This window comes from Spodoptera frugiperda, chromosome 17 (genome assembly GCF_023101765.2).
Source record: "Spodoptera frugiperda isolate SF20-4 chromosome 17, AGI-APGP_CSIRO_Sfru_2.0, whole genome shotgun sequence".
Classification (NCBI taxonomy): domain Eukaryota; kingdom Metazoa; phylum Arthropoda; class Insecta; order Lepidoptera; family Noctuidae; genus Spodoptera; species Spodoptera frugiperda.
In genome coordinates, this window is record NC_064228.1 from 3,167,670 (window position 1) to 3,190,171 (window position 22,502).

The following is a 22,502-nucleotide window of genomic DNA, read 5'->3' on the forward strand; positions in this document are numbered from 1 at the left end:
ACGAATCTCAGGTCTTCACACTCCGTTCTCACCTTACTCCTGGCCAGTCACACGTCTCCTTGCTTAATTCGCCTATTTAGAAAATAACAGGGCACGGTGGTCGTCACTCGTGGCGCCGAAATAAACTCCGCTGCCGCGCCAGATTAGTGCGTGGCGGGACGAGCTCCGGCGCGATCTAGATTGGCAGCAACGACTGTAACCGTAGTTTTAACGATTTGTGGTAAGCTTCATGACGGACAGTAAGACTATTGTTTATTTTTTTATTTATTGACGTTTCAAAAGTACCTAAGATGCTTTTTTTTTCAAAAAACGGACACTTGGATTTCGGTAGGTTCCTGTATTCGATGGGTGCGTTTACAAGGATACACGCCCGGGTTCATCACTACGACATGACCCCAGACCCGGAAGACAACAATTTGTGGCTCACACAAAGGTTGCTCTGCCGTGCGTGGGAATCGAGCACCCGCTGCCCTCACAGTGATCGGCGACCACCTCTCGCGTCCGGCTTTGGTTCAGTTGCGAAGCGAGGGGGACTGGGTGCCGTCTAGTCCTTCTGCGAAGCAGTTATGCTAGCTAAGGGAACGAACTTCCTGACGCCCACGACGCGAAAGACACTCCGGGCTCGCGCTGACGATCTCCGGCCACCGTAAGTGCGCGGACGGCGAGCAAGGGTAGCTCGCCGCCCGACCAGAATTGCGTGCGGCGCGTTCGTTCCGCGCGCGCCTCAAAGAGCCATCAGACCACCACAGATGGGGCCCAGTAGGGCTGGTGCTTAATCCGGAGCTGACTACCTTTACCGGGGCTCCGGCTCGACGGGCAGGAGTAGGTCGGTGATTTTTAGTCAGTAAAGTCACTCCCATTCTCGCTTTGCCCAAGGCGAGAGAAGTCATTGTAAATGATTTTAAACTGAAAAAAAAAAAATAAAAGTCACAAAAAGGGCTGGCTTGCCTTGATCCGGAGCTGCGGACTACTAAGCGGGTTTACCGGGGCTGCAGCTGAGGAAAAGCAGGAGTAGTAACGGGGTGGTTTTTAGTTTTAAGGTGTCGTCGTCCCTCTCGCGTCGTACGAGGCCCAGAGAAGTCATTGGATGATTTTACCCCCATTTAAAAAAAAAACTGGTTCTTTACATTTAATGATTTTCTTTTTCCGTTACTTAGTGGTGTTTAAATAATATTAGAAAGTACAGTAAAGTACTTGCTGTTGGTAGGTTTCGAACCTTTTTCGCCCTCATGCATGGGACGTAGGCGTCTAAAACCTTAGAGCCACCACGACTCTCTAGGCTTACATTCCGTTCTCACCTTACCCCTGGTCACAAACACGTCTCTAATTACTTAATTCGCCGACATAGAAAATAACAGGGCACGGTGGTGACGTCACTCGTGTCCAATAAACCGATAGGGAGTAATAGTCATTGAGACGCCCTCTATGTATACAAAAGTACGAGATTCAATTTTATGTCCGTATTATAGTAGTGAGTTTATTAGCTACACCTAGGTGGTGGTAGGTATGTGTAGTTTTATAGTTTTAACGATTTGTGGTAAGCTTTACTGACGGACAGACTGACAGACTACTGTTTATTTTTTTCTTTGTTGACGTTTCAAAAGTACCTAAGTATATGGTTATTTTTTTCAAAAAACGTTGCCCCACACTTGGATTTTCTCCTGTGTCGTGGGTGCGTTTACAAACATACAAGTTCACATACACATGACACCCAGACCCGAAGTCATTGGATGATTTTCCCCCTGAAAAAAAAAAAAAAAAAAAAGACCCGAAACAACAATTTGTGGCTCACACAAAGAGTTGCTCCGTGCGGGAATCGAACCCGCTACACGTTGCACGTCAGCCAGTTGCCCAGCCACCGCGCCAACCGTGCAGTCATAAGCTTTTAATGTATAGTTTTGTTATGAAAATTCTTGAAGCCAAGTTACAAATTGTTTAAAGCTAGTCCTTAAACTAGGATGCTCCTGTATTTCGGGGACTTGCAATGGCCCCGCTTTTTTTTTTGAGGGGAGACAATCATCCAATGATTTCTCCCGCCTTGGGCGAGGCGAGAGCGTGTGTCAGAATTACTGACAAAAACCACCCCGTTTCTACTCCTGCTTTTCGAGCCGGAGCCCTGGTAAACTCGATGGGTAGTCCGCAGCTCCGGATCAGGCATCAGCCCTACTAGGCCCCATCTGTGGTAATTGGTGGCTCTTTGAGGCGTCGCGTTCCGTCCGCGCCGTACGTAAAGCACAGCAAATAATGAACATTAATCACCATGTTTTCTCAAGGCGATCTGGAGTAACAATGATTGTAAATTGGATATTAAACTCTAAAGAAATAAAAGTCACAAAACAATTCTTACCCTTGACCTTCACTTTTCCTGAAAAACTTTGAACAAATCCGGTTCTCACCTTTGCACCGCTGAGGTAAACCTTTCTCAGATTTAGAAACCCAAATCACGCTTGACCTTCTTGCGGTTTGGGGTCCTTCGTCACCTTTTTACACGTCTACCGGACCCCATAAAAGGTTAGTTAGCTATTTCACACATTTAATAATAACTATGTGAATAACTGTCGTACTCAGAGACATTTAATGATTACTTAAACTATTCCTTAGTAACGATTTTGTTCCGAAGACAATTGCTAATTTGCCAATAAATTAAGAGTAATTTATTGGCAAATTAGCAATTGTCTAAAAAATCAAAAAAATTTTATTTACTGCCACATTCAGAGGAATGTGGCAGTAAATATTTTTTTTATGAAATACGGGCAAACGAGCAGATGATACGCCTGATGGTAAGCGATCAACGCCGCCCATGAACACCCGCGACACCAGAGGTAACACAGGTGCGTTGCCGGCATTCGTTTTCACGTGATGCCTGAACATACAGACTGGTGTTTCAAGTGTCCATGGGCGGCGGCGATTGCTTACCATCAGGTGATACGTCTGCTCGTTTACCGGTGTTTCATAAACAAAAACCCTTCCAATATTTTTATACTCATGGCTCATGGAAGTAACCAGCTGCCAAGCACGCCACGTGGCAAAACTGAACAAAACTAATTTATCTCACTAACACCGACGTCATCATACTTTTAATCACTACAACTTCTACCCCGACGTTAATTGAGTTGTGAGTATACAACTACTGGACAACTTTTGTAATAGTTGTTTACATATATTATAAGTATATAGGTGACAATAATGGAAATGTAATTTCATCTAACTATAAATACCGCTAGCTTTTTTTTAACTTAAAAAAAAATTGGAAAGTTTTAAAAAACCAGGCTGTACATTAAAACAATACAAAAATCTGTACCCGAGATATTAAGAAAAAAACATAATTAGGGTAATAAAGAAACCTGACCTCCCAAAGGCCGACAACGTATTTGTAACGCCACTGGTGTTTCGGATGTCCAAGAGCGACGGCGATTGCTTACCATGTGGTGATCCATCAGCTCGTTTGAAACCGGCTTATACTATAAAAAAAGAAAAACATTTTTAAAATCTTTTTTATAAAAAGATGTGGTATTTTTTTATAATATTTTACATATTTCTTATACAATTTATATCTGTCTATCAGAACAATATAACCATTAAAGGTGGACATGCATGACACGACACGGGTGATCGGACTCTGCCACCATTAATAATGCAAGACTTGCAACTGACCTCGTTGCAAGGACAGACAGACCGATTCATAACTGTTACTGCTTAATAAAGATACGTTTGTTACTGTTATTGGTTTATATATAGTTGGTTTTTATATATCGCTTTACCTAGTAATATATTGGCACATCTGCAAAAAATGCGAAATTGACTTTATATGGTTTACGTGCATATTAATCTATTTATTTCCATATTCATCGAGAAAGGTCGTAAGTGTCATTATACCATTATTGTAGTTTCCTCCCTCACGCACGTAAAACAACGGTTCATTGGTCAGTAAACTAAAAACTAAACCGTAAATGTGCCAATATATTACTAGGTGTGCGATATTTAGTGTATGATATATACAGTAAGGAGACCACTAATATGCCTTAAAAAAAACTACAAGTAATACTCGTCCACAGAAGCATGATACAACTAAATATTTCAACGAAAATTGATCATAAAAAATTGAAATTTTCAAACAAAATAAATAATTAAATTAATCAAGTATTACTTTCCTTAACCACAGCAGAACTGTAATGTTGTAGGTTGTATACGAATGTGATGGACATGTGGCGCGGCTGTTGCAATGCTGTATTTGTAAAGAGTGTTCAAATTAGCTCATAGAGAATAATGCATATTTTTCCTTACCAACTGAACCTATTTCGCTCATTTTTCGTATGCTACCAGCCAAGATGATAACAAGTATGTGTTTTAAATTAAGCCATAAGATGTTTCTCCATCCTTGTATGTAGATATAGGTAAATTATTCAGTTTCACAATTTAATAATACAATAGTGTAAGCCAGAACCCAGATCTGAATAATCACATTCAAGACTACAAAACCAACAAGGTTATATACACAGTCAAAACTAACATTCAAATATCTGAAATGTGTGATCTCAAAAAGAGACTTAAACTCTGTACAAATTGAGTTTAAAGTCGCAAAATAACTAAATAAAACGGTACTTGAGAAGCAACCACTTATTATTGTATTACGTAGCGCCTCCTACGGATACCGTAGCAAGTGCTACGAGGCGCTACGAGGACTACGCTCGTAGCATTTAAATTGTATATTCCTAACAATGACTATAGTTTTAATTTGACTTTTATTTTGTAATCTATAGAGTATTTTTTTCTTCGTACTTAGTGGTTTTTAAAGAAATACTAGTTACCATTGATATTATTTTTCCTAGGCCGATAAGCATGTACCTACTACACACACTAAATTGACTAAAAACGTGCGCATACGCGGCCACTCGCGCAGCCTACTCCGCCAAGTCTGCGCACGCTGCTCATGATGAAGAGTCCGTCTGTGACTCGAAACTAGTAGAGCTTTTCTCGATTAATGAGCAAGCCGTGATTTTTTAGTTAATTTAGTACGTCTCACGATAGTTATTATAATAAACACACACTAAGTTAAGTGCGCACATAATAAATTCACACGTTCCTAACCTACATTGTAGAATATAAAGACAACATCGTGCAATATATTGCATAATTTTAACCACAAATCAAAGAAAACTTCACAACAAAACTCACGTTAAAAGTACCTTCACAGACCAAATTCCAAAAATAACATTTAAACTGCATAAATGCATTGTACGTACCTCCATTTTGTTTGTCCGCGCGAACCACGATGGCGGCGAGATGACAGTATCAAGTCTATCTTGCAGTCTATCACAGAACAGCCGCAAGTTAACGAGCCTTGATGAACAAACTTTGCAGCACTTCGTTACAACTTCGCTGGGAATGTGGCCTTTAGAATAGCGGGTAGGTATATAAGCGGGATATTCTTTTTATTTATCGGTTTTATTAAACTTGACCCGTTGCTTTGTTCGTTTCTTTGATCTGTATACCCTTAGTATGAGTTTGCTTTACATTGAACGAAAAAGAAACTACGACGCGAATGAACCAACCAATCAAAGCACGTTTTCGCTCAACGTAAAGCAAACTCGCAATAAGGATACTGATTGGTTGGTTTATTCTAGCCGGCCGATCAGAGCGCCGAACACACTCTCGTTTAGTACTAAGGGTACTGATCGACATATCGATCTAATCTGATTTTCGCCACACACTCTTATGGATTTAAGATCGCAAGATTAGTGCTGCGTGACGTCACTGCATCTGCGCACGCTGTTCATGATGAAGAGCTCCTCTATGACTCGAAACTAGTAGAACTTTTCTCCATTAATTTACGTGGGTAAACCGTGATTTTTAGTTAATTTAACAATCTCTGGTTTTATGGCCACACAACACAGCGCCCACGCCTCACTACTAACAGATTCATTTCTCGATACCTTTCCGCTTCTTTAGCAATATAAGAGGTGACGTAACATAAATATTACGTCACACTTTTACTCTCCAAAGGGTTAAGCAGAGGTGCACAATCATTATGATCACTATATAGTGTAAAACAAAGTCAGTTTCTCTGTCCCTATGTCCCTTTGTATGCTTAAATCTTTAAAACTACGCAACGGATTTTGATGTGTTTTTTTAATAGATAGAGTGATTCAAGAGGAAGGTTTATATGTATAATACATGCATAATATACCCATGAGTAACTGGGGCGAGTCGCTCGTATAGTATAAAAAGAAAGTCACTTGCTACCGACTGTGAGTCTGTCTTTATGCTTAGAACTTTAAAGTTACGCTACGGATTTTGACGGAATTTTAATAGATCGAGTGATTCAAGAGAAAGTATGTATGTATGTAAGTTTATTTATGTATAATAACTGCGAATTTAACGCGTGCGATGCTGCGGGCAGAAGCTATGAGGTAAATGTTAAATGTAACAGAGTTAATTGTACTATTGAGTCTGTCTCAATGACTTATAGTTACCATGAAAAAAAAACTTATAAAGGGTCTGCCTTTTGTAAGCCTGAATAATTTCTATGGTGACAAAATAAATGTTCCCATTCTAATCTGCCGTGAACACGCGGATAATATGCGCTAAGTATACGACTAATAGCAAAAAATATTAATTAACACAAGTTTTCCTAAGAAATCAATTACCGACCTTTTAATAATTAAAATTCGTCACGTGACCGAGTCGACATTTAAAACCTGAATACCTACTCAGCCTGCCACAAACATATAAGCCCTAGTATTCATTTCATTGCAAATTGATGGGTCAGCCAGCTGCTGTGCTACGTTTCACAGGTTCCATTCCTGTAGAGTATATTACTTAGTGCGCGTTTGGCGCTCAGTACCCTTAGTACGAGTTTTCTTTACGTATGTATAAAATAAACGAAACAAGAGCGCGTTCGGCACTTTGATTGGTTGGTTTATTCGATTCGGCCAATCAGATCACCAAACGCGCTCTCGTTAAACGTAAAATAAACTCGGACTAAGCCCTCAGAAACATCCACAGATTGTTATTCTTTTTCTGGGTGTGATGTGTAGATATGTTGTTTTTAAACGCATCTACAACGCAGGGAAAATCCTAGTGTTTCCACATAATCTTGAAATAATTACTTACTTACTTAGTTGCTATTTAATAATGAACGTAAATACATTCCGAATACTTTATAATCTCATTTTATATTAGTAAACACTAAATGAAACATAGGTATGGATACTGGAGACTTCCCAAACTATCAATTCACACGGTAACGCAATAAATAGAAGTCCAATTCGTTTTATTTCTTCATAATAAGCTAGGGCCATGATCCCTTATATCCCTTCTAATGAAACTAGCTGTGATTGTTTACTATTAATCAAAGGACTCTCGCCGTAAATGAGGCTATAATAAAATAAAAGACGATTTATTACATGGATGTTGGGTAGCGTAGTCAGTGAAACTCAATTTGAATACAGCGCCATCTATTGGTTACATACTGTATTAGAATGTTGTTGATGTCTCATTAGTTTACTGTTTTCGTAGACAGATGGCATTAGTATACAGTTTGGTAATAATAAAAATCTGTACGATTTTGTGGTAATTGTATAGGCTGAAGTTTGTTTGTGATGGATAGTCCATTTATCGATAAAGGCTGTAGGCTATAAAATCATGCTACGATCTACTATACGTCTACGGTTCCTACTGTTCTTCAACTTTGACTTCTGTACCTCGTTAGTTTTTTTTTTCAAGGGTGTAAAATCATCCAATGACTTCTCTCGCCTTGGGCGAGGCGAGTGGGAGTATCAGACTCTTAATGACTAAACTCCTGCTTTTCGAGTCGCACCCTCGGTAAACCCGCTAGGTATTCCGCAACTCTGGATCAGGTGTCCTCCGGGCGGTCCTCGCAATGAACCTGCTATCAAATCAACAACAAACTAAAGAACTAACAATAAATAAAACTCACACAAACATTAAAACCTATTTATTTATTAAACTTAAAACACTACGTAAGGGTGTCTTCAGACCGTATGTACTCTCCAACGTCAGCCTGATGGAACACGATAGTAGCTAATGGGTCAGCATGCCTACATTCTGCCGTAGTCCTCGAAGCTACTCCGAAGCCTATAGGAATGTCAGACATTGTGTACACTACTACGCCATGGTGCTTCGGTGTGTTCTCCGTTATGCGGCCAAGACCTGGAAATAGGATAAAAAAGTAAGAATTTAATTGATTCTTTAACAATTAACTATGTACATATCTATAGTTTCTATGGGATAACAAACTTATGTGTTATTCCAGACCATAACCTATGCCAGTTCCAAATTCATAACGATTCCTTCAGAAATTTTGCATGGTTGAGTAACAAACATACACACAAACTGACAAAACTTTGAGATTTATAGAATAAATAGAAAGATAGAGAAGAGTAAGATCACAACAACTTGAAAATTGCAAGACAAAGAGCTGTACCTACACTAGACATGTGTAAAAATTATGTTGCAATAAAGGTAAGTAAGTAATGCAATTTTAATAACATTTGTTCCTACAAAAGTAATCTTAGAGCATCGGAAATAAGCTCTATTCTCGTTCATATTTAATAACAAAATTTGTTCATACAAAAGTCCCTAAGCATCGCAATTACAGTCTATTCTAGTTAATTTTTAATAACAATATTTATTCATGCATAAATAGTCTCTAAGCATTGCAAATAAGGTCTATTTGGGAGAGATTGAGAGAGGATACAGGTATCCTCATCAGGCATAGAGATTTATACACTTACCACTCTTAATAATATGATGTCCATACAAAAACTGTTGTTCGGCTGAAGGCTTCACCCATATCTTGTAAGGCGCGTACGGCGCTATATACGTCAGCGCAGTAATATGCAGTCTAAATTTGTTAGTCTTAGTGAATTTGCCAAAACATGTTCCTGCTGCTATTAAGTTGTCTGGTTTCACGGTCTGTGCTAGGTGTAATAGACGTTCTGATATGTAGTAGACACGGTCCTTCTTCTCTCTGAAGCAGTATGTGCCATCCGGCCTGTCTATTAGTAGCTTCACGTTCACACCAATACTGAAATGTACAAGTTAAGTGTCGTTTAATAAGATGTATTTGGTTTTATACAAAAACTTGCTACTATGATATCTTGTATGTTTTTATAATAACTATCGTGAGACATACTAAATTAAATAAAAATCACAGTTTACTCATGTAGATTAATGGAGAGAAGCTCTACTAGTTTCGAGTCACAGAGGGACTCTTCATCATGAGCAGCAAGCGTAGAACCGGCGACGTCACGCAGCCTACCGAAGTCTCAGTGACTCGAAACTAGTAGAGCGTTTCTCCATTAATTTACGTGAGTAAACCGTGATATTTAGTTTAGTTAATATCTTGTATGGTTTATACAGAGATTCTTTACGTGTTTATTGATTGTAAGATAGGTTATATTCGCATTTATGTACCATAAAATCACACGGTACGGTGCCGCACACGTTGGTTTATAAGATAAACTAGATGTCGTAATATTTAGTTTTTATGTGTAAATTGAGGTTAAACACTAGGTAAAACTACTCACTATTTTGTCAGTTTCTCGAATAAAATTCGAGTTCGTTCCTCTGATAGCACTTTCATTTTAAATTACAACTATTTTAAACAATAATAAAAACACGTGCACCTCCTTGCTGTTATAGTAATGACATTAGTTTGACAGTGACAGTTTGGATATGAGGACTAAATATTTTCGTTTAGAAATTACTTCACTCAATTAAAAATGCTATTCTAATATAAACCGTGATCTTAATATATAACTTCATTGTAAAATAACCATAGGTTTTTAATTGATAAATAACCATATTTATGAGTAATACAATTTTAAGTTTTAACAATTGGTTTAACAAATTAATATTTCCGAACGAATCATGTATAGTCTATTTCTATTGAATGAACCTTGACGTTCCCACTTCACCCATGTGTATGACTTTACCACAGAAATCACAGATCAGTCATTGACTCATTCCGGTCAAATCTTGTTCATTCAAGAAAATCATTCGTTTCGTCGCCGAAGGTAGACGAGGTAAGTACATATTGCAAATCTACAAACTACAGTCCACAGAGACTACTTACTAAATAATGTTGCCGACTACTTAAAGTGTGCTAAACAACTTGTTTGATGAAAAATATTTGTTCTGTCTATAATTGAAAGGAGTGTTCTTTTAGATATTCAGATAAAACATCTGTTTTTGTTATTTGACCCTGAAATAAACGAAGTGAATGCATTTTGTTTCACTTCACGTGACGAAAACAAACAATTAATTAACTTTTAGACACGCTAAAGTGCCTATTAATTCATTATGTTTGAAATAAATTAGGTATAAAAGTTAGTTAGGTCTTGAATGCTTTAACTTGAACTTCTAAGAATTTACGACTATGGTAAACAAATGATTGCAACGTTAGTAATAGACTAAATATATAAGTAAATAAAACTTTATCGACGCACCTTTTTTGAATATTGTGTGTATTAGAACACGTTTCTGTTATAAATACCTACTTATCATTCAGTAATATTTTTTATCTTCTTTGAACTGACTTATCGGTAAAATATTCTTATCGCACACCTACCCAGGTAGATGCACTAATTTGATGTTATGTATTATAGTTATGTATGTGTGTGTACCAACATTACAGAGCCGTATTATCCCTATGAAAAACTGGGCAAGTGCCTAGGGCGCCAGGTTGTAAAGGGGCGCCAAAAAAAATTCGGGCGCCTTATAAGTTATAGGTGTTTTATTTAGTTATAAGTATTTATTATGACTTCAGGCCCAGGAATACTTAAACAGATCGACACCAGCAATTTATACTACGCTAACTCGAAATTTGGAAAAAACTTTTTTATGCCAAGTTGCTTAAAATGTGTGTTTACATACGTCATAAAAAAATTGAGATGAAATATGCAAAAATAAGAAAGTTACAAATCTTATAAAACGCTAAGTAAAGGTACTTTTTGAAATCACTCGATTTATATTACGCCAACTATTATTAGCGGAGTGTGCGCGAGGATCACTTTGGTCAAAGTCCGTGCAACACTGCACTAACTCATAGTTAGCGTAGTTTTGTGCGTTCGTGTGTATACTTGTTCGTTTGTAAAATGAACGACTTAGCGACCTTTACATAGTAAATACTTATGTGTTAACGTATTAATTAGTTTATTAATGGTACGTTGACTATTCTTTTTGTAAGTAAGTACATGTTCTTTATAAAATATTGAAATATGCATCAGATGATTGATCATGCACTACGACGTCCCGTACTACACTACGCTAACATAAGTTAGACGTGTATAAGATGTAATTTTTTTTGATGAATTACGTTTATATACGGCTAACTTGCGCTAAATCAAAAAATAGAAATAATTAAGGAAATATAAATATGAGATATTACAATGTTGTAATAAAACAGTTATTTTGCACACAAACTTTGTTTTATTTATCACTTTGAAAATATAACGACATTACAGCAGAGAAAATCGGAGCAGAGAGAAAGACGCCAAAAATGGAGGGAAAATAATTAAACGTCAAAAGTGACATTATTGGAGAACGCGGGAATTTCAAATTAGGTACTTCAACACTCTCTCCAAATTGCAACGTTCTCTCTTAACAAATAAACAAAAACAATTTCCTTTTTACTTTTAAAATTAGGTAATATGTCCTCAACTTACATTAACATAAATGTTTTATATCTGAACATAACTTTCAATATAACATAGAAAACAATTATGAACATTTCTAAATAACTTACAATTATTAGTTATGTTTTACACTTGTTTACAATGACTCTCAACAATACTTGAACATAAGAATTTACAATGCAATAGTATTGTTACAGTTTACATATACCTAACTTTGATCTTAAATATTGAAATTTAGTTTTACACAGAGGTTTAGTTAATATATCAGCACACTGCTCATTAGTATTTATATACTTTAAATCAATAAGCTTTTCTTCATATTTTTCTTTTACAAACTTATACTTTATATCAATGTGTTTACAACGTTTATGATAATTTTCATTTTTAATGACAGAAATTGCACTCTGATTATCTATGTTTAAACATAAAGATAATTGATTATATTCATCTATATCTAACAAAAGTTGTTTTAACCAAATGGCTTCTTTAGTAGCACTACAGGCAGCCATAAATTCAGCCTCTGTAGTTGATAATGCTATACTTTGTTGACGCTGACTGGCCCAAGTTATAGCTGCGCCATTTTTAATAAAAACATATCCTGTCATTGAACGTCTTGTTTCTGTATCATTTGCATAATCTGCATCACTAAAGCTTTCCACTACATTTGGTTGTTTATAAGTAAAATATAGACCATATTCCTTTGTTTCTTTTAGATATTTGATAATCCTTTTAACAGCTTTCCAGTGACTATCATCATAACTATCTAAATATCTGCTCACTAAGCTGACACCATACATAATATCAGGTCTACTTACAATAGCCAAATGCATTAAGGAACCAACTGCCTCTCTATAAGGTATTTTCTTGTTCAACTCAGTTTTATTTTTCTCAAGCTTTGTATTTACATCTACTGGTATACTGTTTCCATTTGCATTACTCATATTAAATTTACATAATATTTTCTCTATATATTTAGCTTGGTGTAAGAATATGTAATCTTTTCCTCTTTTTATTTCTAATCCAACAAAATTTCTAGGTTCACAAGTTTTTATTTCAAAATTCTCTTTCAAATCATTTATTACTTTATCCAATATATATTGTTCTTGTGATATTATTAACCCATCATCTACATACAGGATTAGATACACTTTGATTTCATCTAATTCACCAGTGTATACACACTTATCTGAATGACTATTAGTGAAACCAAATTTCTTCAATACAGAATCAAATTTCTGGTTCCAGCACCTAGGTGCTTGCTTCAAACCATATAGGGATTTTTTAAGTTTACAAACTAAGTTTTCTTTATTAATACATAAACCTTCAGGTGGAGTCATATAAATATCCTCTTTTATATTGCCATAGAGGAATGCCGTTTTAATATCGAACTGAATCATTTTTAAATTATTTTGACAGACTTTAGAAAGCATTACTCTTAAAGAATCATACCTGACTGTGGGTGAGAATGTCTCTGTGTAATCCACTTGATACTTCTGTGAACATCCCATGGCACACAGTCGTGACTTATACAATGGGCCATTAATCTCATCTTTAATTCTGAAAACCCACTTACATCCAATGATTTTTACTTGATCAGGTTTCTTCACCAACTCCCAGGTCTCATTCCTTTCATGTGCTTTCAGTTCTTCCTGTATAGACTTTTCCCATTTTTCCTTTTCTACAGAAGACATCGCTTCTTGGTAAGTCTTTGGCAATTCCTCTAGATGCTGATCTCCACCTTGACAAAGGTATGTATTAGTTTCATGTTTACTTTTCCTACTTGAAGATCGAGTGTTCATTTTACTAATTTTATCTAACTTTACTTCTCTTTCAGGTACATATAATGAATCATCATCAGAATGAAAGGACTCTACATCTGAAGACTCATCATATGATGATTCATAAGACTCACAAGGTTCCTTGGGGTTTTGAAGCCCTGAACTCTCAGAACATGTATTTGGATCAGTTGATTTATTAGTTAAATCTTTATCAGTAAGTGATACAGTAGTAAATTTTCTCATTATACTGTTTTCTAGAAATACAACATCTCTACTAATAATTATTTTCTTTGTTTTTGTATCTAATAATCGATAACCTTTAGTAGTTTCTGAATAACCAACAAAATACATTTTACTTGCCTTAGAATCTAGTTTCTGACGTTTCATGTTAGGTACATGGACCATAACTTCACATCCAAAGATCCGTATATGCTTCAAGTTAGGCTTCTTTCCGGACCATAACTCTTCAGGTGTCACATATGAAATTGACCTTGTTGGACATCTATTTGTTATATAAGCTGCCGTAGCTACAGCTTCTGCCCAATAGACTTTCATTAAGAAAATAGACAAATACTTTCCTTGTAAAATCATCCACAAATGTCAGGAAATATTGTGCCCCACCAATTGACTTGACTTCTAATGGTCCACAAACATCAGAGTGTACAAGTTCCAGAGGCTTCTTTGCACGGGAGCCTTCTTTTGGAAACGGCAGTCTTGACTGTTTTCCTTCTTGACAATACTCGCACACCATGTTTGATTTGTTTTTATTTATCTTGACACCTTCTACACAGTTAGGTAATTTGCTAAGATCAGAAAGGTTCAGATGGCTCATCCTTTGATGCCACAGGTAGCTGTCACTTTCATCTGAGCTACTGACATATGCTGTTGCAGTACTTGCATTCAAGCAATACATATTATTTATCAACTTGCATGACAAAATTTCTTCCTTTGAGTTATTGAGTATTTTACAGCCATTTTCATGAAACTGTACGGAATGCCCCTTCTTTATAAGTTGACTCACAGAGAGAAGATTACTTGCCAACTCCGGTACATATAACACATTTGTTATTTGTATGTTTTGTGTATTTCCATTTTTATCAGTTATTGACATATTTACTTTTCCACAGCCCTTCACTTGAAGCATTTTATCATTGGCGATACGGATGCTTGTAACTGGTGCCGGTGATAGATCATACAGCCAGTCCTTCCTCATAGTTAGGTGCATGGATGCTCCGGAGTCAATAAACCAATTATTTTTATTATTTGAAGTTGATGCTGAGAATACTGCGACATAACCATTTTCTTTTTCATCCTTCTTAGTTTGATCCTTCCTTTTTGTTTTACAGTACTTGCTAATGTGACCATGTTTATTACACTTGTAACAACGGGGACCTTTAGTTATCTTCTGTGTATTTGCTTGTGCTCTCTGCTTATTTTTATTACTGGCATATAATGCCACAGACTCGGAGCTCTTTATCTCCTGTAAGAGCTTAGTCTTCACTGCATCTGCTGTAATGGGCACACCAGAACTCTCTATTGCCATTATCATCGGCTTATATACTTCAGGTAAGCCGGCAAGTAGAAGAGTACCCAGCCACTCGTCATTAACTTCGAATGAGATGTTTCGCAACTTGTGTGCTGTCGTCATTATTTTGTTGACATAGTCCTCTATATCTTGAGAGTTATCCAAAGTGGTTGTAATAAGATCTTTGAGTAGACCCACGCGACGCGTTAACCCCTTGTCATCGAAAGCCTTCTGTAAGTTTGTCCATACTTCCTTTGCTGTTTGTGCTTCTTGTATATGGATGTAGTTCACTGAATCAACTAATAATATGATTTTGGATTTAGCTTTCAGATCAAGTTTCGGGTCAACAGCTTTACCTTCGTTTTCTATGCAGCACCAAAGATCCTCGTGTTGCAAATATGTTTGTACGGCAAATCTCCAGGTGTTGTAATTAGCTCGTCCAACCAGCTTTTCAATTAATACCATTGTATTTGACGACATCTCGAAGTAATTGCAATTTATATTTCCAGGCACGTGTTAGTTAAGTTAGGACGTACCACTTTAATATGGCCGGCGCCCAGATTTTTATTGTTTTTACTTGTTTTTCGACTAACTAACACTTTTACGACTGAAATACGGTCTGGGCCCATAACCTGTTGTAATAAAACAGTTATTTTGCACACAAACTTTGTTTTATTTATCACTTTGAAAATATAACGACATTACAGCAGAGAAAATCGGAGCAGAGAGAAAGACGCCAAAAATGGAGGGAAAATAATTAAACGTCAAAAGTGACATTACTGGAGAACGCGGGAATTTCAAATTAGGTACTTCAACATACAATGAATAAATCTGGGGGCACGGCAGTGCCCCCGCCAAGTCGAGCAAAAAAAAAGCGGCACGGCCGTACCATCCTTTTCTCGAAGCAATTCGGGCCTTTTTCGACCCCCTATAATTCGGTTATGGATAAAGCAAGAAACCTGAATCTTCAGTAACTAATCCGGCATTGTATAAACACGGAATATTTAAAATTTCAGTCAATTTGAAACAGTAGTTTAAGAATGACAACTTGTTAAAGTTTCTAAATTTTGTCACTCACTGACTCACCGATCATCAAAAGTCCAAGGCACTTCTAGCAGACTTAGAAGCTTCATATTTGGAATACATATAGAGTTTAGTGTCTTAATCATGGGAAAACTTAAATATTTTGTAATTTCGGTCCAGTTTTCCAAATACACCAACTGCATCAATAACTTTGTAATCCCATATAAATATATGGGATTACAAAGTTATTTATGCAGTTGGTGGTTGGTGGTGGTTATAAATTTAATAGGTGTAGATAGGTACCTACCATATGAGGCAAGGGAGGGGTATAGGGTGGGTAAGGGTGTGTTGAGCCCATGAAACTGAACAACATTATTACTTGTAAAATGGTCGACGTAATGAAAAACACATGATTGGACATGTCTTGAAGTACGAAAATCTAATAAAACAATATATTATAATTTAAATCTGTTATATATAAATTGTTAGCGCGACTAGCCTCCTTACAGACAGACTGGCCTCTATTTTACTCTATGACTGACAAGCAAAATATACACCAAAATGACAGAACAATGAAATGTGAATGCCTTCGAGCGAGCGGCAGCCGCACGCATACGTGCGAGCGCCCTCATGCTGTTCGGATGTAGGGTAAACTACCCAATTATCAGCACTTTAAGGGTTAGTCCTAATTTAAGCCAATTTATTATTGTGAAAAAAGCTTTTACCCGTTAAGGCAAATTTTAATAGTTATAATATTTAATAAGGAAGACGATAATAAAAGAAAAACATGATTGACCTCTATCCAAGATTATTTAGACAAGTAAGAATAAAAAATGGGTCTGTCACCATTTACTGGCACCATCTCCACCAATTACTAGCATAGAGCAACCCAATTATCAGCACCTAACTATCACTGTTAGGAATTGCATTAAAAAAATTAGTTACATTATTAAAATCTGTTTTTAATTAATTTTAATTATTTTTTATGTAAGTAGGTAAAATAATAATTACTTATAATCTAATAATACTTTTATCTGTATAAGTCGAGCAAAAAAAAGCGTCACGGCCGTACCATCCTTTTCTCGAAACCATTCAGGCCAATTTCAACCGCCTATAACTTCGTTGTGGATAAATCAAGAAGCCTCTATTTACAGATACTAAGCAGGCATTGTACAAACATGGTATATTTGAATTTTCATTAAATTTTAACCATTACTTTAAGAATTATATTACGTCAAAGTTTCGAAATTTTGTCACTGACTGACAGATCATCAAAAGTATAAGGCACTTCTAACAGACATAGAAGCTTAAATTTTTTGCATAAAATTAGTAGTTAGTACCTACATCAAGGGAAAAATCAAATATTTTGTAAATTCAGTCCAGTTTTTTAGATACATCAACTGCATCAATAACTTTGTAATCCTAAATGTATGGGATTACAAAGTTATTTCATCACACCAATAACTTTGTTAACCCATATAAATGTATGAGATTACAAAGTTATTGATGCAGTTACATTTTATTGTTTAATGGAATAATAGAATCTACAAAAAGAAGTGAGATACCATCAAAAACATTCTGTAAAAAATCCAAGTCTCGCACCTCATCAGTTTATGTACCGTAAAAGAATGTGAGATCCATGTAATACCAAGTCGATTATTTTATTTAGTCCCTACTTAAGAGACCTTCTGTCTAAAGTTACAATGTAAATTGTTATCATATTAATATTACATTTATTTTACGTTTTAAATAAAATACACAATACTACCTATATACCTACTTTTGTTGACATTTCTCGTATTAAATTGTTTAGTCTATTTCATGGCAACGAATTACGATGGTCTATTGCACGATTACGTACGATGGCCCAGTCAATCTTTTTTTGTAACACCTTTTCGTTCAGATGTTTTTTCAGTAATCAAAATGTCTTGTAATTTGACTGGTGTTAGTAAATATTGTTGACTATCAAGATATACAAATTGCACACTACTAAGACAATCTCCAGTAATATTATAAGTTATAACATTGTTTATTTGTTATAGAAGTTGTCGTAGCTTGCATACCATCTACAAAATTCTTCTGCTAATATTACTGGTAATAAAACAAAAAATAAGAAGGGAAAAAATAAATAAAAAGAAATAAGAAGAGATGATGAAACTCTAGGGAAACCAATTATCAGCATGCTTCTGATCCAATTATCAGCACCATGCTATCATTTGGATTTTGATGGTATAAACTACTTTTACAAAACAAAATTAATTCTTTGCATAAAATAAACATAATTAACATTAAAAAATATGAAATTTGTATTTATGTACTTTTTTCCATTTATCATCACCAGTGCTGATAATTTAGAATTTACAAAATATTCGATCCATTTATCAGCACTACGTATTTTACCAATTAATCACCAGAACCTCAAATTCTACTCTTCAGATTATCATAAAAAAATATCTCAAATATCAGAGAAATCGATAGTTTCAATATTAAATTTGTTAAAGATACGATATATCATATAATGTAAACACGTGTCCTTACCGGCGATCACAAGAAACAAGCAAAAACAGAAGAAACTGCAGAACACAAATGTTTGTTTACACAATTTCCGCCAATTTGAGGTCTCAAAATATAATTTTCCCAATAGCAGGATTCCAAAAACATGTATTTATTTATTTATTAGTGTGGAAACCCAAATTAGTAAGTGAAAACCTTAGAATTGGTCGATTTATTCAGAGTGCTGATAATTTGGTGCAGTGCTAGCAATTGGGTAGTTGCCCCTACCTCGAAACCTAACCTATAAGTTTGCGATTTTCATTTATAATTTCGATTGATAAATTTCACATTTACGACTAAAAGGCTTGCTCATTAGTTTACTGATATTATTTGCTTACGATTGGGATGTTGTTTGGTTAATTTTAAGGAACTTACATAAATACCTTAGTCTTCAAATATAATTACTTAATAGTGTCGGTCGAAATAACGAGACCAAAGTTACGTTTAAGTATTAATTGTATTCTTACATCTTGCATATCTACCAGTACTAGTAGTCGCAATGGATTCGGAAATACTGTATGTGAATGACCATCCATGCCCACACCGGATTGTCCGTATACCTGGTGATGGTTCGTGTCTATTTCATTCTTTGTCATTCTCTATGTATGGGAATACTGAGTCGTCGTATGAGATTAGACTTGCTATAGTGGAGTATGTGGTAGCGCATTGGGACGAGTTCAAAGTGTATACGTGTGACGAGCACGGAGACCCCTACATTGACGCCGACCTGTACTCGACGGCAATGGTAAAAACAACTACCTATGGCTCCGTGTCTGAACTTATGGCTACTTGTCAAAAATTGAGACATCAAAGCCTCCGAGAAAAGCCCATAGAGACAGGGAGTGGGCTTTGAGAAAAACTGTGGCTGAAGCTCAAGAAGTAGTACCGGAAAAGAAAAAGAGGAAGACTACATATAAAAATAAGAAAATATCATAAGACCTTTAACAAAATTCGTTAGAAGTAGATGGTATCAAAAAGAAAGGCTCTACAAAAAGAAGTGAGATCCCATCAAAAACATCCTGTAAAAAACCCAAGTCTCGCAGCTCAGTCTTTCTACCGTCAAAAGTTGTGAGATCCATGTAATACCAAGTCGGTTAATCTATTTAGTGTCTACTTGAAGGACCTTCTGTCTTAAGTTATTACATAAGTTATTATCATGCCAATATTAAAAATATTTAACGTTTTAAACAAATAGATCGACTTGGACATCGCATGAAAACAAAATGAATATTACAATATTATATTAGATTCTTTAGTCTCTCGCGCCTCACGCGATTGAAACTCTCGTTCCTGTTGGTCGCTGGCCCGTCGTGCTGTGTAGTGTGATACATACTAATAATCAAATCAAGCGATGTCCAAGTCGATCTATTTGTTTAAAACGTTAAATATTTTTAATATTGGCATGATAATAACTTATGTAATAACTTAAGACAGAAGGTCCTTCAAGTAGACACTAAATAGATTAACCGACTTGGTATTACATGGATCTCACAACTTTTGACGGTAGAAAGACTGAGCTGCGAGACTTGGGTTTTTTACAGGATGTTTTTGATGGGATTAAATATTAAGCATACCAAATTTCAAAAAAGTATCTTAATTAATGTAAAAGTTATCACGTTTTTCCCTTTAAACGCCTCTACTGTAAAGTACGCTTTTTGAGTTAGCGCAGTATAAATTGCTGGTGTCGAGATGTAAACAATTATATAGTATAAATAAAGGGATGAGACGACACGTGACTAGTGAACATACGAAGTTTGCACGCGAATAAACATAGATAGAAAATCTCAACGAACTGGTTAGGCAGAAAGCCCGCCAGACACGATCACCTCACCTAGTCGGAGGATCCTCCTTTTCTTAGGAAACTTTACTCTCTGTTTCCAAAAGAGATGTAGATAGATAACCTACAAGCGTTCAGCAAGTGGCATATTAAAATGTGGTTAACTATTTTTACCACATTTTCTCTCATAATCACGTTACACCTTCAGTTAAGTAATATTTACTTATTTATGTGTGCGTTATTATGCCATTTTTTTAATCGAATATCATTTCTATAATCTATCTACAGCCTTTTTACTAAAAATATCGTTAGATTTAAAAATAACTCACATCAGTTAGTTCCTAGTACATATCACATATGTCGGACAACAGAGTAGGACCACGTGCAAGCTATATAAACCTATTTATTAATAGATACACATACATATGGCTTCATACAAAGCGCACATTTGAATAAACATTGCAGTTAAAGTTCCTGTGTATTAGCCAAATGTGCATCGAATTGCAAATTCTGACATAGATATATTTATGCACAGAGACGAATTTGGTAGTATATTAAATAAAAATAATATGAGTACTCGCCTTTGAATTTCTGAATTGGTAGGCAGAAGTGTGCATAAGTTTATAATAACACTCACTTTTCGCTAGATAAGTTGAGCCTTAGGTAATAAATGCAAGAAATGAATTAGTGAAAATTAACAGGATGCGGGCATTATCAGTTGTTTCAACTGCCTGCCTGTCTATAAATAAATGAATATTAAATAGTTCAGAGTTTGAAGCACTCCATACGCGTCCTTAATTTTTGGCGCCACCTCCACTTTATGGGCAATAATTGGGCATGAGCGTCCTCCGGCGCCTGTTTGTAATCTGGCTCTGTGTTTGTAATCTGGCGCCCTAAGCACTTGCCTAAGGCTACACATATATTATCTATGCTATATATCATCCCTATATGGCTCTGAATCTGGCTACACTGTAGCCTTAACTTACTGTGTAGTGTTTGAGCTATGTGCTATGATCAGTGATAGGAATAAGGTGCTTATTAGCCCTAAACTTTGAAGAACGGGGAACAGAAACGGAGACTGCCTTAGTAATATATTTTTCCCAGACAACACTTAAATACATTAAAAAATTATGTTATTTTGAATAAGGTAATAGACATAACATAACAGTCGTTAATACTATCAACTTTTCTGAACTAGTTTATATATAAAAAAAACGGTAAAACAGAAATAAAATGCAGTAAATATTGTTGTAACTAATATAGGCATATTTATAGTATTTCTAAACTTGATTGAAAGTCCGTGAAAAAATATAGTACTAAGTATGTCTCCGTTTCTTTTCTCTGTTCACAATTTAGGCTAATAAGCACCATCTATTCTTATCACTGGCTATGTTACAACACATATTGTAGAACTTCACTAGCACTCAATCATTCGTTGCATTCATCTTTGAACCCGTACATAGCACGTCATTATAGTATGATGATTCAGAAAACTTAAGATGACGTATCCCCACTGATTACAAATGCTAGTCATTTCCGAGTTTAAGGTTGTATTTTAATGCTATTGAGTTACTGATGCGATTAGACATAGAGGCTATTTGCACTAAGCCAGCTAAGGTCATTGAGGTAACATCTGCTAAATGCAACAGGTGGCTGTGCTCATATTTTCATAGATAACAAGTTTATGGGCTAAACGGCTTATATTACACGTCAAGATTTGCGAATGTAACACTTACGGCCACATTCAGAGTCATTTAATGATTACCTACTTACCGCCGTACTCAGAGAGATTTAATGATTACTTAACTCAGTCCTTAGCAATCATTTTTGATACAAAATCGTTACTAAGGAATAGTTTAAGTAATCATTAAATGTTTCTAAATGCGGCAGTTACACTATTCCTTAGTAACGATTTTGTTCCGAAAACAATTGTTAAGTACTGGGTTAAGGCCTCTTGTCCACGACACGGTTTTTCAACCGTACGGTGTGTTAGCCGTACAGGGGCCTTAGTCTGCTATTACAATTGTGTCAGAATGGTCGATCATTGAGCAGTGCAAGAGGGAAGGAGCTATACAACCTACATAGCTCCGTCCCTCTTGCACTGCTCAATGATCGACCATTCTGAAACAATTGTAATAGCAGACTAAGGCCCTAGTTTACCACTGTGCTCGTTTACACGCTTCCAT

General features: G+C 35.9%; 2 protein-coding genes across 3 annotated transcripts in view; one reads left to right on the forward strand and one right to left on the reverse strand.

Annotated features, from left to right (window-relative positions):
* Positions 1-7,942: 7,942 nt before the first annotated feature.
* Positions 7,943-9,686, reverse strand: LOC118276620 (60S ribosome subunit biogenesis protein NIP7 homolog). Its single transcript, XM_035594980.2, has 3 exons — positions 9,552-9,686; positions 8,757-9,049; positions 7,943-8,172 (listed from the first exon to the last, which is right to left on the reverse strand). Exons 1-3 carry the CDS (start codon positions 9,605-9,607, stop codon positions 7,979-7,981), a joined length of 543 nt encoding a protein of 180 aa, XP_035450873.1. The 5' UTR covers positions 9,608-9,686; the 3' UTR covers positions 7,943-7,978.
* A 340-nt stretch (positions 9,687-10,026) lies between these two features.
* The window catches only part of LOC118276629 (calpain-B), a 71,292-nt gene continuing 58,816 nt past the window's right edge, over positions 10,027-22,502 (forward strand). Inside the window, exon 1 of one of the 2 annotated variants that reach the window (XM_050699774.1) lies at positions 10,027-10,049. The gene's annotated coding sequence lies outside the window, so the exon portion shown is untranslated. The remainder of the gene's footprint in view (positions 10,050-22,502) is intronic. The other variant, XM_050699771.1, reaches the window with a different exon arrangement.

Bases quoted from the DNA above. Each gene is read 5' to 3' on its own strand.
- LOC118276620 (XM_035594980.2), bottom strand. From the start codon at position 9,607: ATGAAAGTGCTATCAGAGGAACGAACTCGAATTTTATTCGAGAAACTG. The intron at 9,050-9,551 runs GTGAGTAGTTTT...TGTACATTTCAG, and splicing joins TTCGAGAAACTGACAAAATA to TATTGGTGTGAACGTGAAGC. The intron at 8,173-8,756 runs GTAAGTGTATAA...TCCTATTTCCAG, and splicing joins ACATCATATTATTAAGAGTG to GTCTTGGCCGCATAACGGAG.